Genomic DNA, 13,065 nt, shown 5'->3' with positions numbered 1-13,065 from the left:
CCCATATCAGTGCATCTCATGCATACGCTATCGCAGTAGACGTTGACAAAGAGGGGCGTTATTTATTGGTGGAGAGACGCCTCTGTGGCAGACTGATAGTCTTGGGAGCCTGTACGCCCCACACCAAGACCAGAATATCTTTTGGCAGGCTCTTTCTGTCTGTTTGGCGAGATTCTTTGACGGCCCTATTTACTGGGGGGAGATTTTAATAGTATCATTGATACAGACTGGGAGCCGCAACACAGAGTGGCAAAGGGCCTGGCACAATGGATAGATCAACGGGGCATGGAGGATGCATGGTAGACCCAACATCCCCACAGTAAGAAATTCTCAAATTACTCTTCCCTCCACCAAGTACACACGAGGATAGATCACATGTTCTGCTCCGCAAACCTCACGGGTGAAGTCCTATATACCGAATATCTGGGAAGAACAGTCTCTGACCATAGCCTCCTGCTGATGACACTGCAGACACTGGGGAGGCATCCGTTGATACAGGCATGGTGACTGTACCCCAAGGCCATAGAGGACGAGGTCTTCCGAACTGCATTAGCATCTAAAATGACAGAATATCTCTCCTTGAACATAGGGAATGCCTCGTCTAGGAGGATGGAATGGGAAGCCTTGAAAGTGGTCATCAGGGGACACTGCTTTGGACAAACAGTGGGGATTAAGAAACAATTAGAAACTGGACTAACCCACCTTAAGACAGAGTTGCGCAGTTGGGAATCAATGTTGGGGAACAGACTCGGGGGGCACTCGACAGCATGCAGAAACATGAGAAGCCCACACCAAGGCAGTAGAGCGCCTTCGATGCCATGACTACAAGGCATAACTGGGCAGGGAGACTATTGGCCTGGCTGATCAACCCAGAGAGCAGGGGCACACCAATCACCCGCTTGAAGTCCAGAGACAGGACTTCACTCCATTCCCCGACAGACATTAATGAGGAGTTTAAAGCCTATTACACATATTGGATAGCACACTGAGGGGGGGGGGGGGGGGGGGGCAGACCTGGACTCCCTTAAAACGTATCTGGAGGGTCTGCAACTGGCAACAATTGCAGAGCAAAATGGCACAGGGTTAGGGGCGCAGATGAGCACTCAGGAGGTGGGAACTGCCATCAAAGCCCATCCATAAGCACCAGAATGGGTTTATACCTACACGCAGTACATCACATAACCTATGGTGACTCTACTCCCTCCTTAATGAGGGCCGGCAACCCCCAGAGATTGTGGCTACAATAGTGTCGGTGGACCTAGAAAAGGCCTTCGACACAGTGCGATGGGATTATCTAGAAGCAGTGATGATGCGGGTGGGGCTAGGGCCGCAATGGGCATGATGGGTTAACCTGCTCTACATCCACCCCACGGCAAGAGTGATGACAGGACAGACAATCTCAAGTAGCTACGGAAATCTGCAGGGGAACCAGACAGGGCTGCCCCCTCTTACCCCTACTGTTCGCTATAGAGCCGCTAGCAGAGAGCTTTCGGGCCGTAGCAGGGGAACCCTGCACATTATTTCCCTATACGCCGACGACCTCCTCATTTTCCTACGAGATGGGAACGCAGTGCTCCCTCAGGTTCTTTGGATGCTCGAGGACTTTGACAACCTCTTAGGCCTGTGACTCAGTAGACGAAAGACGTGAGTCTTCCCGATGACAGAAGGGATGTCACGAACGCTCTCCTGCCCAGAAGATGTTCAATGGGCCCCCGCACCTTTAGGTATCTCGGATTCCAAATTTACCACGACTTGAAGGACCTTCGCGAGGGCGACCTGGGTGGAGTACATCGGGCATTGAAGACTGCAGTAGCCTTTTGGCGATCGTTAAAACTCCCCATTATTGCACGGATTGCCCTATCCAAAATAGTGATGCTCCCCAGACTTCTTTACTACTTTGCCAATCTACCACTGCTTATCCCAGTGTCCTGGTTTCGCACTTTGGATAGACTCTTACAAGAGTTGGTGTGGGACTCGGGGCTCCAGTGGGTGGCCCTGTCAACGGTCCGCCTGCTGCCTGGAGAGGGGAGGGCTTGGAGTACCTGACTTCGAGCTGTACCATTTGGCAGCCCAGCTCCAGTGGCCGGTGCGATGGCTCAATGGGCTGGACTCCTCGATGGTTGAGCTGGATGAGGGGCCTGCCCGAGTGGCGGGACTCCTGGCCTGTCTACTCCGGGGGAAACTGGCCCTCCCTAAACCGAAAAGGCCAACTCTAAAAGCTCATTCTACAGGAGCCATATCTCAATATTATTCACAAGAAGAAAGATAAGTTATTAGTCACTATTTCCAGCTTTATTCAAATGCACCTTGCATGTTACAAGAGTACAGGGTGGGAAGTGACCCAATAGTCACTGTTTGCCCGAAGCTTCATAACATTAACTTAATTTAGTCTGCTGGTACCTAACCAGAAGTGTAAAAGAAGTGCTCAATGGTGCTGTAAAATGTAATTTTGCAATGTTGGCATTGATGATCAGAAAGAAGAAATTAGGCACCTTAATCCAACTTCTTCTTAAGAAGCTAAACATGTCACTGCATGCTAATTGGGTTCAAGAGTTCTCAGCCATATCAAGGTACTATATAAATACACCTGTGGTTTCCAAAGTAAATGAGACTGGGGTTGTGCTTGCAGCATGAAAGAGGTAATGAGCAATGAGCTGGAAAATGGCTCCTAAAGAAGACCACAGCAGGGCAAATGTTAAAAAGCAGGGAACTGGAAATTGTGGCAATATTTGATATTATTGCTCTAGAGTAGGCGCGGCAATAGACTGTATCTCCACTACTACCCACTGTCACAACATGCCAACAGTATATCAGGTTTTGGGGTCTTCACTAGCCAAACATTTTAATGGTATTAGTTAGGTGTGACAAATTGTGTGGGCTTCCTAAATTCACTGACATCTTTAGAACATTTTTTAAATATTTGTATTGTGTATATTTTTATGACGTTAGCTGTTTGAGATGAATCAATAAACAAAGAAAACAGACATGTACAAGGGAAAATGTAAAAAAGCAAAGTTGCCTTACTGAATAAAAGACATTAGCGACTATTTTTGGCAGGTCTGTTTTTTATCCATAGGAGGCTCTGGTTAATTGTCCACCAGAGAAATGTGTCAGAAGAGACACTTCTAGCGCTCTGACCGAACAGGTGGAATCCAGCTGTGTGAAAGACCAAACTATTCATCAGCTCTTACACCATAGGCAGGGCAACCACTCTTTCCACTTACCATGTTCAATAGCATTCACACGCCTGTTTGTTATCTTGATGGCTTCATCCAAAGTCACAAAGGAGGTCTGCAGAAGAAAAGGACAAGAATATAATCCATAAAAATAGACCATGTTTAGGAACCCTGAAAGAACCTAATCAACAAGTTAGGAGTGCACTTAAGCCTGATCAGTGTGTATTTTCATGCTACTCTTCTGGGATAGCATGAAACCAAGATTCCCACCTGCGCTGGAGCAGATGTGTCCGGAAGTACCACTGGGGGGCGCGGAGTGGCCAAGCAAACACTGTATGCATCTGAAAAAAACAGACTAATATTTTAAATATCCGCCGCGCTTGCTTGCGCCTGGGGATGAGCACGTGTCAGCACCTGTTAACCAGGGTTTTTAAAACAAAAGGAGTCAAGACAACAAGTAACGTTGCCTCTGGTTTCCGTGCTCCAGGTGGGCTTTGTAAATGTTTCAGTTTCTCCCCTGAATTTCGGGTTAACCGTGCAAAAAAAGGGACCTTTAGGGAAAGGTATTTGAAGGAGAGAGGTAGAGGGTCTTAATGAATAAGTACTTACATTGTGTAAGTCAATGTTTTTGCAAGCTAAAGAGTTGTTTAAGTATTCAAACTACGTTAGTCAATCTGCTACACCGGTGTGAACGTGGTGATTTGCTGTCTAGGAAAGTGTGACTCTTCAGTGTTATGTGGGGCTCTTGGGAAGAGTGTCAGGCTCCTTTCCGACGCTTTCAGGCACTTTCATTGGGTAACGCCCTTTAAAATAATGTGCCGTGTAGTACAACACACAAACCTCACAGTGCTGCCAGTCGGCACAAATTTGTACCAAACGTCACTGATCCCACACCTATTATTGCCACTGTGTTATTCTCTATGTAGCGAATCATTTTCCCCATAAAACAAAATAACTATCACAATCGAAATTATTAAGAAACAAAATGAGTGTTTTTGAAACACTACACTACATAAACACTACACTACATAGATGTTCAGTTCAACAAACATGGTTCGCTACTCATGTCCCTTTCTCTAACAAAGGAGAACGTTTCCAAATCAATTTTTACCTTAACATTCAAGTGACCAAGTTAATAAATTTTTGTAGAGTGATGGAAATCAAATAACCCAGTTATTGGCGTACCATTGATTTCATTCTTGGAGGTGCCAACATTTTGCAGCTAGTAGGAAGGACCATCACCCTCTTGCCTCCGAGTAGATCTACAGCTATGCACAAGGAGGCCTCATTGGACTTTTTTAATGATATAGAGCCCTGCATCAACTGCAGAGATGTGTGTGTGTGGCGGGTCCACTGAGCCCTTCATCTTTCCAAGGTCGAAGAGTACCAGCAGGGTAGGTAACAAACATTTTTTATTTGTCGGTTTGTTCAACAAATATACCTGTTACACATCTTTCCAGGGGTGAGTGTGTGCATATGTTTCTGTTTACAGGCACGAAAAATCAAAGGACGAGTTTAGGATGTGTTCCAACAACCTCTTCATGCATTGGTAGCTTCATCAGGTAGGAATGAATGTTACAAAATGAGCATCAGCTCAAAGGCCAAGTAATCAAACATGTAGGTACATAATAACATGGATTGAACTGCATGTGTGGCGCTGAAGCGCTAGGCTACATGGATGGCATGCTACACCTTATAGGGGGTGTGGATGGGTGAAGGTTGTCTTTTTTTTGGTCATGTGTGGGAAGTGTTTCCATAATGTGCATGAGGCCCCTCGAGGTGTGGGTATGTTATGGGACACAGCGCTTAGCAGTGTGATGGATGAAGCCGTGTGAGAGACAGGCACGCAGATTATGGTTTAAGCAATCCAGCAGCTTGGAGCAGCTCTGCAGGTCCCTTTATGGCATTTCTTATGTTCATAATACACTGACCTGCACGGGCTGTCTTTTCTTAGATACGTTGCTTAAAGTTGATAGCCCTGAGCAGGCACAGATTTAAGGGAGAAGCGGCGGAGGGATCGCCTGGGATGGACTGGTAAAATCATTCCGTATCTGATTGTCATTGTGAAGTGCCAGGAAGAGGTCATAGTATGTGGCTCGTGCTACACTACATTAAAAATTCGATCTCTGCAGGTACTCCATGCCCCATCATTTGCTGTGGAATGGTACAGCACTGGGGGATGCAAATGACCCTTAGCAGTCGTGCAATATGTGCAAACAGTAAAAATAACAAGGTGTTGTAGGAGTTTCCACCAGGCAGCACACTACTATGGAACCCAGAGTTTGTAGTTTTTTTTTTTTTTTTTGGTTGTTGTTAGTTATTGGGATTAGTCTTGTACAATTATGGAGTATGTGGTAGATTAAATTAATAGGGGGTTAGCTGTGATCATAATGGAGTGGTGGGATGTGTGACTTCACGCACTGGTTTGCGGTTTTTAATAGATGAGCTACCGGTGATTAGATATTGTCAACATGCAAGGGTATGACTTAAGGGAGAGGTTGTGATCTTTGAACTGAGGAATGGGCAATGTGCACAGTTCTAATAAGGACTAAGGCAAACAGGCAGGTGACTTGGAGTAGTGCTCAGAAAGTGAAGGCATGCAGAGGATGGAAAGGAAGCAGAGAGTAACTTGAAAGGAAAAGAAGAGTTGAAAACCTGAAGTTTTCGTTTAAAGTCAGGTTTCATGCAGGATTTCGTGGATTATTATGAAGGCTTCTGAAATCGCATGCACAACTGTAGGAAGAAAACATTATTGGCATGTGTTGAAAGATCACTTATCGGCTATGAGAACACCGTGCGCACATACACCTTCATCCATGGAGGAAACAGAATTAAAATTAATATGTTTTTATTTTCTTGTAAAATCTGATGGAAGGACACCAGGAAACAGGAATATTGAGTTTTAAATGTCTGGGCTGAGGTACCCCCCCCCCCTTCCCTCTGATGACCAGGGCAGGATGAAAGAACAGTGTCTTCTCCAATCTGAAGAACCCACAGCATGGGCACAACAATGGAGTGTAAGATCTTGCATCTAGCTGCCATTGAGCCATCCTGGAGCAGCAACCAAACACAAAAGGAAATGCCCTACATAGTAACTTCCTGACCTGAATAAAATAAACTGCCCCTACTCCTCACACTTAATCCTCTACCAACTGGAGGGCTCAGGTATCCAGTAATTAGCAGTCCCTTCCTAACAAGGGTTGCAGGGAGTTACTAAGGAGAAGCCGGTCTCCATTCTTTCTCACTTGGGGGCGTGGTCTCCACCCTACAGCCAGAGGAATGGAGGTAATACACCAGCACTGTCTGGGAAGGTCTGCCACACTTCAATGATGTCCCTCCGAAGCTCGAAGTCTGCCACACACACACTTCATGAGATGTCAGCTCAAGGCTGCAAGTTCTATGCAAGATTCAAATCCAGGCAGAATGCGAACATGAGAATAAGAGTTACACATTTTACATTTTCAACCACATAATGATAAAATAACCAAGATACGAGTAGCGTGCAGCGCTGACGTGCCATGCGATCCCTTCACAATTCTCTCTAGTGAGAAAGAAGAAACCAGCCCCTGTATCATCAGGGACGCTTCTATCTTTAAGATTTCTGCTTGATATAACGTGCACAGAAACAACAAACCAGTTTGCAGTCTGCTAAATGCTACGTAGAAAGTACATTGTGCTGGGTGTAGTAACACACTGGCCAGTGCTTGGTTGGTCCTTGCCCTGGCTCTGATCTAGATTTATAGGCACATGCTGTGCTTCTGAGATACAGGATGTGCTACGTCCCCAATGCCGAGAGTGTGTTGTTCACTGATCCCAGGTCAGGTGTGCACCAGGAGAATCCAGTACCTTCTATGCTGAGATTAAGTAGGGATGGATGACAAAATCTTGGTGATAAATTAAACTTGGATGACAATTCTCCGTGTTTGCCTCTACAAGTGTTTTGTGATGAAGCTTGAAAGAGACGAACAAGTTACTTACCTTTGCTAACGTTCTTTGTGGCGATTCTTTATCTACAGCTCTGGCAAGTACCACGCATCAGGGGCTCGACTAACGCATTTTAGTGTGGTGGTCCGCATCATCCCACTAAAATGAATTAGTCACGCATTTACACCTCTTCTGATGAACGTGCAGGGAGGCGCTACAGTACGATTAAGAACAAAAGCGCTTCGGTGCTTGCTGTGGGGATGTCTGCAGTTCCCCAGGCAATGTACTTAACCACGCTCAGCGCTTACCAAAATGTTTCCCAAAAAGCTAGTTGAAAGAAAAGAAAGAAAAAAAAACTATCATGTGGTAATGAGCTTCATAATCTCAAAAGAAGTTGCCGCCGTATCCACGTCAGCTCCACTTGGCCCAGCAAGCACTTGCCTTCTTTTGTTTTCCAGGCGGAGCGGGGGTGGGGGGGGGGGGGGGGGGGGTGGCGGAAGGGGAGCGGGGGGCATGCCACAACTGATGGCACAAGGGAGCCTGGATTTAACCGTATTTGCCCTCACCCAACCACTGCGCGGGGCAAATAGTGGTTAAAGTGAGGCTGTGTGCACGGGGCGCAGCATGGCAAGGTCTGTTTGCCCATGATGCCACCACCTCCAATCACACGGCTGCGCACTCTGGAGGGCCCCCCTGCTGCTGTGCCAGCCCCCTGACAATGAGGATTTCATTGCTGCCCATCTCTTCTGGAAGGTGCGCAGACCGGTGATGCTCCCAGCCTCACGGCAGGTCGTCAGGTGCCTCGAAGCCAGGACAGAGGCACCAGACTTACGTCTTGGGCACAGTCGGTGTCAGATCACGGTGAGTGCTCACGTCAAATAAAGCATTTAATTTCTCATATACTCATTACAATTGTGCTGAAACATATTATGCAAGTCAGCAAATATTTAAACTGAGTTAACGGTTATAAAATTGTGTTCTTGGTAACAGCCTCACAGCTCTCTGATTTTAGAGACAGAGCCCGACTTTCACTCAGCAGCCCTCAGCAGAGTGCAGAGGAATCGAGGCAAAACCTTTTCTGGGTAACAATTTAAAAAAAAAAAAAAATGTTTTTTTTACAGTTGTATATAGCGGGAGCTCGACCCAAAGGTATTGGAGGGCTTTATTTTCCCAGCTGCAGCACTGTTGTTACTCAGACATTTGGCAAGTAAGTCCAAAATTAACGCAACCCTCTAATTATAAATGTTCCTCCTCAAAGGTCGGAGTTTTGTAGCAGTTTTGCCTGCCATGATGTACTGGCACAGAGGGTTAATAACCTGCTGCAAAGAATGTGTACCAATGTCCATTTAGGTAGAACCATTCTATGAGGTCGGATACCTGTGATATACTGCTTTTTTCACAGTAATCCTTTTGTTACTTGTGGAATTTCTGTGCACAGCACCTGGCGCTGAGCTGGGGAGCTGGGGGGGCGCTTTGAATAAATAACACATTTGTTTTGCAGTACGATCAGGTTACAGGGGCACTAGGTAACTGCTCTTCCATTTCTGGTGCTGCAGTCTTAAGATCTTCTTACAATTTGTTGTTGCTCAATTGGGTGTAATTTCTAATATTTATAGGTTTCCCTTGTCTCCATTTTTTGATTTTGCTCGTGAGAAAGTGTCACTCGTGGGCATTGAAATGTCACTTATAATTACACTGAAACTGTGAAAATGGCACACACAGCAATCTGAAATCTTTGTGGCTATGCATCTAAGCACATCTTCCTCCCCTTGTAATACACCAGAGGCGTCGGATGGAATCCGGTGATCTCCATAGCGGATCTCCTGCGCGCTGCTGGGTGGGTACACGCGGCTCTATATGGACTCCACACTTCCGTGGAAGTGGCAGAGTGCAGCTGCGTATAAAAGGCCATCCTTGCATTCTGATGGTGGCTTCTTATCTTCTCCCTTTCCGCAACCTGAGATACAGAGCGTGAAGGATTGTTGGTTATGGTATGCTGAATACTAGCTTGGAACCTTTTCAGATATTAAAAAGAGGGCACTTCGTAGAATGGGGAGGAGGGAGGTCAGTGAGGAATCTGTGTCTATCCACTAGAAAGAAAGTTACTGAATGTAAAGACTTCTTCTGATGGATACTTCTAACTAAAGATTCCTCAACTTATAATAGATACCAGAGCAGTACCCTCCCCAAGGTGGAGGGTTGTGAAGTGGACCGAGATGTCTTGCAGGACCAAGGTGGTGCTTCCCACCAGACCATCCTGTCAAGGCAGTAGTGATTTGTAAATGTATGTACCCATGCCCACGTTTCAGCATGATAAAGGACAGACACTCCTCATGCCAAAGCAGTAGTAGCAGCTTTAGTCCTGGTATAAAGTGATCTCAGACCTTTTGGAGGTTGCTTTTTAGCCAGTGCGCAGCAGATCTTAATGCAAAGCAACTCAACAATGTCCTCTTTTGCACAACCTTCCTTTTCTTTGAAGATCCTCACAAAAATCGTATTGTCTACTAGATGGTCCTTAGTACAATCTAATTAAAAGCTTAGAGCCCTTTTGGGGGTCGAACCAAAGGAGCCTTTCCTCCTCTATCAATGGATGTGGGGGAGCAAAGAATTACGGAAGAGTGAGAGGCTGACCAACACAATAGTGGGTCACAATTTTAGGTAAGAAGGCACCTGAATCCCGAGCATCAGTGTCTAGGAAAAAAAAAAAAAAAGACTGTGTAGAGGGTGGCACTGAAAGTGCCTTAATTCACTCATGCAACAAACTCATGTAAATTGCAACCAGGAAGACAGTTTTCACTATCAAGAGACGCAACAGACAGCGTGGGTAGAAACATGGGTAAACCTTTAATGAACCTCATCACAACAGGTGATTTGAACAACTGACAGGAGTTATTTGAGCAAGTAAGGTTGGTCCTACAAATGTACAAAGGCCCAACAAATAACCTTTTATAATGCCTCCTGCAAGGCCTTGCTGGGCTAAGGACAAAACAAATAAAAAGACATCTGATAGCATGGTCTGTAAGAAGCCTGTACGTCAGGCACTGTCTGCTCCAGGTGGAGAAGGGAGAGTTGGCTCTGAAAGACAAGCTGTGGTCGGTCAACAACCACTGTAGATTGCGAGCCATCTCATTAAAGTGCTGGATGGTGTCAGAAAGGCAGCCTTGACGCTGAGCCCACTGGGACTACAAGGTCCATTGTAGGGCCTGCATGTGCCACCTTTTGTGGCTGACAACGAGGATGAATGATGCTAGGAGCCAGGAAGCCTCAGTACTACCATCACCTGAAAGATCAAGCCGATTGTTCTGTTCTCCCTACTGCAGAGAGAAAGTCCTGACCGTCACAGTATTCAGGATCGTCCAAATGAATGGAAGCCTCTGAGAGGAGTCAGATGGAACTTCGGCTTGTATATGGAGAACCACAACAATGTCAGGAGTTCTGCTGTCGTCTGAAGGCGGACCATGACAGAATGCGGCAAGCCCGCCTTCAGCAGCCAGTCATCCGGGTATGAGAATACAACAATTCCGAAGATGGGCTACGACCACTGCCATCACTTTAATGAACACCAAAGGGAAGAGGCTAAGGCCGAAGGGGAGCAAAGTAAACTGAAAAATTCTCCTGACCACCTAGAACGGCTACGAGACCTCAGGACAGCTATATGAAAATATGTGTGCTGCAGGTCCAGAGACACCATCCTGTTACCCAGGTACACAATAGCGAGGATCGGGGACAAAGTCAACATCTTGAATCTGTCCTTCCACAAGAAGGCACTGAGAAGACAAAGGTGCAAGACAGATTTGAGACCCACATTCTTTTTCATGAAGTATTACTGGACTAACAACCTTTGTCTTTTTCTGAGTCTTATACCTTCTCTATGACACCTATGGAAAGCAACAGGCACACCTCCTGTGTTAGGACGGTTGTGTAGCAGGGGATAAGAAGCTTGGAGACTGGTGCTTCAGCTGCTCAACAGCTTGCCTGCTGGATCTGCAACTGCAGCCCTGAAAGGAATGAATTGCCTGCTGCAACACTGGTTGTGAGGGGTGTCTATCTATACGTCAGGCCACTGGAGTAGCTTCTACATTTCCAAAAGTAATGTGGATGCTGTTTTGCAAGAGCCAGCAGCCATAATGAACGTGGTATAGCGCTACTATCTTTAAAGTGCTCCAAAGCAGAGTCTGCCTTTTCACTAAAGAGGCGGTTCCATCAAAGAACATGTCCATTGGATAAGCCTGATCATCATAGGGGAACCAGGTGACTTCGTCCAGACATGCAGATGAAGGACCACACTGGAACCAACCGCCCGGTCAAGGCAATCTTTGGTATCCAAACTTCTTAGATTCCCTTTCTGGAGGAGTAACAGGGAATACATAGGATTCACTTCACTTTACTGGTCGAGGCCCGCACAATAAGGCTCGCTGGAGTGGGATGCTTGGTGAGAAAGTCTGAGTCGCCAGGCGTCTGTCTATGACTTATTAATCTGCCTGTTGACAGGACAGCAAAAGCATCGTTTTGACCAATTAGCCATAAGAGCATCTGTAAGAGCATCAGTGAAAGAAGCAAGAGCTCAGGTGTTTGCAGATGCAGACTGTAGGATTTTGTTTTAGTTTCAACAGAGGGCAGTTGTATCTCTAGCACTTTGGCTGCCTTCGGAACCACCACTACAAATGAAGTATTCTCCTCTTGTGGTGGCCTATGTGGGAAGTAAATTTTTGTCTCTACAAAGTTGTCAAGTCCACCTGCATTTTTTCAATCTAAGTATAAGCAGGGCCACTGGAATCATGCGGCAAGGGAGGAACAAATTATGCAACGTAATACTACCCATTTTGTGACAGTATTACTTCAATATTTTATCCTTTTTACATTTGTTAACACTGTCTGAGCATAGGTTCCACTTCATTAATATCAGTTCAACACCCGAACATAGCAATAAGCAACTGAAAGGTGACCAGACATCCTTTGCGAATGGCCTTCCAGTGCGTTGCAACACATCACTGTGTTTTAGCAACTTTTGAATAATTGAGCTAGAAACATGTTTTGTTAAATCTATAACTTATTCAACAGATTATGTGGTATATCTAGCAAATCCATAGTTTTGTGGAAAACTCTGCAGCTGCAAAATCACATAATTCCAGTGGCCCTGACTGCAAGGCATTTCCAGTATAACGAGGGGTGAGCCTTGCCCCTCACCATCATGAACATCATGGAGTGCACCCAGCTCTGTCACATCATCAGAGTCAGAACCAAAAAGATAATGGAGTCTCTCTTAATAGCTGCAATGTGATAGAAGCACCGGATTCGAGCTGGGCTATTTGACGATCAGCTGCGCTTTTGTAATGATGCAGTGCAACACTGGCCTATGGCTGACGTTGGTTCAGGATATGACAGGCGTTGGCACTGGGTCATCTGGTGCCAACGTCTGCACCAGCAGGAAGGGGCGAGGCTCGTGGGGCCAGTGTGGAAGTCTGAACCAGTGAATGCGGGCCCAGTAGCAGGTCCCAAGATGGCATTGGGTAAACCGACTGAAGGCGCCATTGGTTCCTTGGGGCTCGAAGGTGCACTAACAGGTGCCAAAGTGCACTGAATTTCCGCAGCATGGCCTCTTTGAAGGTCTCCATCTGCTGCAGGGTCAACAACAGCCGAGGCTTAGGTGTGCTGAGATCAGAGGAGGGATGGCTGAGTGACTGGTGCCCTCAATAGAGTGAGACTCGCATCTTGATGCCCTCATGCCTTCTCCCTGTAGTCAGAATTGTAGGATGGGGTTGAGTCCCAATTTGCATTTTTTATTCTTGAGCTTGGACTTACTGGAAGACTGAGCAGGAAGGGGGAGAATAGTCTCGTAATGGGCTTTGAGATCAGGACCAAATCCCAGTCTGTGACTTGGAGTGGGATTGGGAGCAGGAACTACGCGAAGGCCACCAAGGTCAGGCACTAAAGACAAACCATGTGTGGATTCATGTCCAACATC

At 46.2% G+C, this 13,065-nt stretch overlaps 1 protein-coding gene across 1 annotated transcript in view; it reads right to left on the bottom strand.

Annotated features, from left to right (window-relative positions):
• The window catches only part of ATP6V1D (ATPase H+ transporting V1 subunit D), a 128,425-nt gene that overhangs the window by 21,395 nt on the left and 93,965 nt on the right, over window positions 1–13,065 (bottom strand). Inside the window, exon 7 of the mRNA XM_069208879.1 lies at window positions 3,225–3,291. Within this exon, the coding sequence (XP_069064980.1) occupies window positions 3,225–3,291 (67 nt within the window). The remainder of the gene's footprint in view (window positions 1–3,224; window positions 3,292–13,065) is intronic.

The sequence above is a fragment of the Pleurodeles waltl genome, chromosome 9 (assembly GCF_031143425.1).
Source record: "Pleurodeles waltl isolate 20211129_DDA chromosome 9, aPleWal1.hap1.20221129, whole genome shotgun sequence".
Taxonomy (NCBI): Eukaryota; Metazoa; Chordata; class Amphibia; order Caudata; family Salamandridae; genus Pleurodeles; species Pleurodeles waltl.
Note: the sequence above shows the minus strand (reverse complement) of the source record. Positions and strands in the feature narration are given on the sequence as shown.